Genomic DNA, 3,144 nt, shown 5'->3' on the forward strand with positions numbered 1-3,144 from the left:
CTTTTGGTCCCATTCCAAGCCACACACTTAAGCCCAATTGGAAAGGCCCAAAAGGCCAGCCCAATTAGATAATCGGTTAGACACAAAAGGAGAAACATACAGAATTTTCTATAGAGAATTGTAAGAACACTATTGCGAAGTGGTGCAAGTTAGTGTTAGACACTTTGATATTTCTCCCTTTAGAACTAATTGAGAGACCACACATCTTGGGCGTTAGTGGAATTGGAGTAAAGATTGAAAGTGTTCCCAAGCGCTTCTGATCTTTGATTTTGAAATTCACCGCTCCAAGGTACACTCTCTTGTTCTCTAATTTTGAAACTTATGCAGTACATGTTAACTTTTATGAATGAAGTAGATCCGTTATTTTTCCACTGCGCACATGCATATTTCCATCAGGTATGTGGTTCGAAGAACCAGGCATGACCAAGGTTTGTTTAACCCTTAGAGAATTTATTGAGTGTTAATTTACCCAAGCTATGTGGTCCGAGGAACCAGGCATGACCAAGGTTCTATTTAACCCTTAGAGAATTTATTGAGGCGTTAATTTACCCAAGGTATGTGGTCCGAGGAACCATGCATGAACAAGGTTCTATTTAACATCCAAACCAGCAATCAAGAATATTAATTTACCCAAGGTATGTGGTCCGAGGAACCAGGCATGACCAAGATTTTGTTTAATATCTAAACAAGTAATCAAGAATATTAATTTACCTAAGGTATGTGGTCCAAGGAACTAGGCATGACCAAGATTTTGTTTAATATTCAGAAAAGTAATCAAGAATGACACAAGACATTGCAAATAAAAGCATGGCAAAATTACCTTTTATTAATAATAATACCTTCGCATGTTATTTACATTCTAGGGGCGTGACACAACATTTCCGTCTAGATCTTATAGGAAGTATGCACCTATATCAGCTACCGAGGTGATACGGTATAGTCCTTCCCAATTAGGCCCTAACTTTCCCTATGATGGGTTTTTTGCAGTCCCCACCACCCTCCTTAACACCAAGTCCCCAGGGGCTAACGGTCTTAACTTCACACTTGAGTCATACCCCTGTTTGAGTTTCTGTTGATAACATGCTAATTGAACCATGGCATTCTCTCTCCGCTCTTCAATTAAATCCAAGCTCTTTCCTAGTAGGTTGTCATTGTTGTCTGGAGTGAATAAGCTTGTCCTCAACGTTGGGAATCCAGTTTCTAGAGGAATCACAACCTCGGCCCCATAAGTCATTGAAAAGGGGGTTTCCCTTGTGGACCTACGAGGGGCAGTCTGATATGTCCAAAAAACGTGTGGCAGCTCTTTCACCCATTTACCCTTTGCATCATCTAACCTCTTCTTGAGTCCACTCACTATGACTTTATTGATAGCCTCGACCTATCCATTCCCTTGTGGATAAGCCAGAGTTGAGTACCTATTCTTGATCCCCAATTCACAACAATACCTTCTGAAAGCTTTGCTATCAAACTGAAGTCCATTGTCTGAAATGAGGGTATGAGGAATCCCAAATTGAGTGACAATATGCTTCTACACAAACCTCTTTGCATCCACGTCCCTAATATTTGCTAGTGGCTTTGCTTTAACCCACTTGGTGAAGTAGTCAGTGCCAACTAAAAGTCATCTCCTATTCCCTGCTGCTTTAGGGAAAGGCCCTACAATATCCAAACCCCATTGAGCTAAAGGCCAAGGACTAGACAGAGGGTTAAACACACCCCCTGGCTGATGAATGTTTGGAGCAAATCTTTGGCATTGGTCACACTTCTTCACGTATTCTTGTGCTCTCTTTTGTATATTTGGCCACCAATATCCCTGAGTGAAGGCCCTGTGAGACAAGGATCTACCTCCCATATGACTTCCATAAATCCCCTCTTGTAGCTCTCTACGAGTGGCTCTATTGCTTCAGGATGTGTGCATAGCAAATATGGTCCAGAGAAAAAGCGTTTGTACAACTTCTGATCCTCGAACAACTAGAACCAAAGAGCTTTTCTCCACACTTTATCGGCCTCCACCTTCTCCTCGGGTAAGACGTTGTCCTTAAGGAATAGTACAATAGGATCCATCCAACTAGGCCCTGCCCTAACTTGATGAATCTGAGCCTTCTCTCTCTTCATCTGAATGAGCTTACACAAATCCTCGACCAAGATAACCCAAGGTAGGCTCCACGCCGAGGAGGTTGCGAGAGTGGCAAGGGAATCTGCATGTGTATTTCTGCTTCTTGGGATATGCTGTAAGGCGAAAGACTTGAACTCCGACTGCAGGTGCCTAACTTGACTCAAATATCCTTGCATCCTCAAATCCCTAGCTTCCAATTCTCCATTTACCTGTCCAACAACCAACCTTGAATCTGAAAATGCCTCTAATGTTCTTCCTCCCATTTTATGGACCATATGCATCCCCACCAGCAAAGCCTTATACTCAGCCTCATTGTTCATGGCCGAGAAGCCCAACCTCAAGGATTTCTCAATAGTGATCTTATCAGGAGATACCACAACTAGCCCCACTCCATATCCCCTTTGATTAGCCGCACCATCCACGTATACCCTTCAGGTTAGAGGTTCTTGCAAGGACACCATCCCAACTAATTTTCCATCCATGTTCTGCTTTTTTCCCTCCTCTTCCAGTGGATATTCAGCAAACTCAGCCACCAAATCTACAAGGACCTGACCCTTAAAAGAGGTATGAGGCATATACTTGATATCAAAAGCCCCTACGATATACCTCATTTGGCAATCCTTCTTGTGTAATCAGCTCTTCAAAGTAGGGATTGAAGAGGAAGTTGGGTTAAAACCACAGCTTTGTTAGCTTGGAAGTAATGAGAGAGCTTACGCGTAGCATGCACCACGTACCACTGCCAAAATGGCCTTCTCTAGTGGTAGGTAACGAACCTCTACTTCATGCAATGACTTGCTCATATAATAAACTGGTCTCTACACTCCATTGTCGACTCGTATTAGCACTAAGCTCACTGCATGGGAGGCTACAACAACGTAAGCAAACAAAACCTCCTCTTCCTCGGGCCTAAACATAATAGGTGATCGAGAAAGGTATTCCTTCCATTTATGCAACAACTGGAAGAAAGGCCTACACCTATCTGCCGACCAAGAGATGAATCAATTTAAAGCAACAATCATTCCTGTTAACTT

The 3,144-nt window shown here is 42.7% G+C and overlaps 1 protein-coding gene across 1 annotated transcript; it reads right to left on the reverse strand.

Annotated features, from left to right (window-relative positions):
* Window positions 1-1,968: 1,968 nt before the first annotated feature.
* LOC142608980 (uncharacterized) lies at window positions 1,969-2,433 on the reverse strand. The gene has a single exon (XM_075780630.1). The coding sequence runs from the start codon at window positions 2,431-2,433 to the stop codon at window positions 1,969-1,971; it is 465 nt and encodes a 154-aa protein (XP_075636745.1).
* Between the last annotated feature and the right edge of the window lie 711 nt (window positions 2,434-3,144).

Source organism: Castanea sativa, chromosome 9 (assembly GCF_040712315.1).
Source record: "Castanea sativa cultivar Marrone di Chiusa Pesio chromosome 9, ASM4071231v1".
Taxonomy (NCBI): Eukaryota; Viridiplantae; Streptophyta; class Magnoliopsida; order Fagales; family Fagaceae; genus Castanea; species Castanea sativa.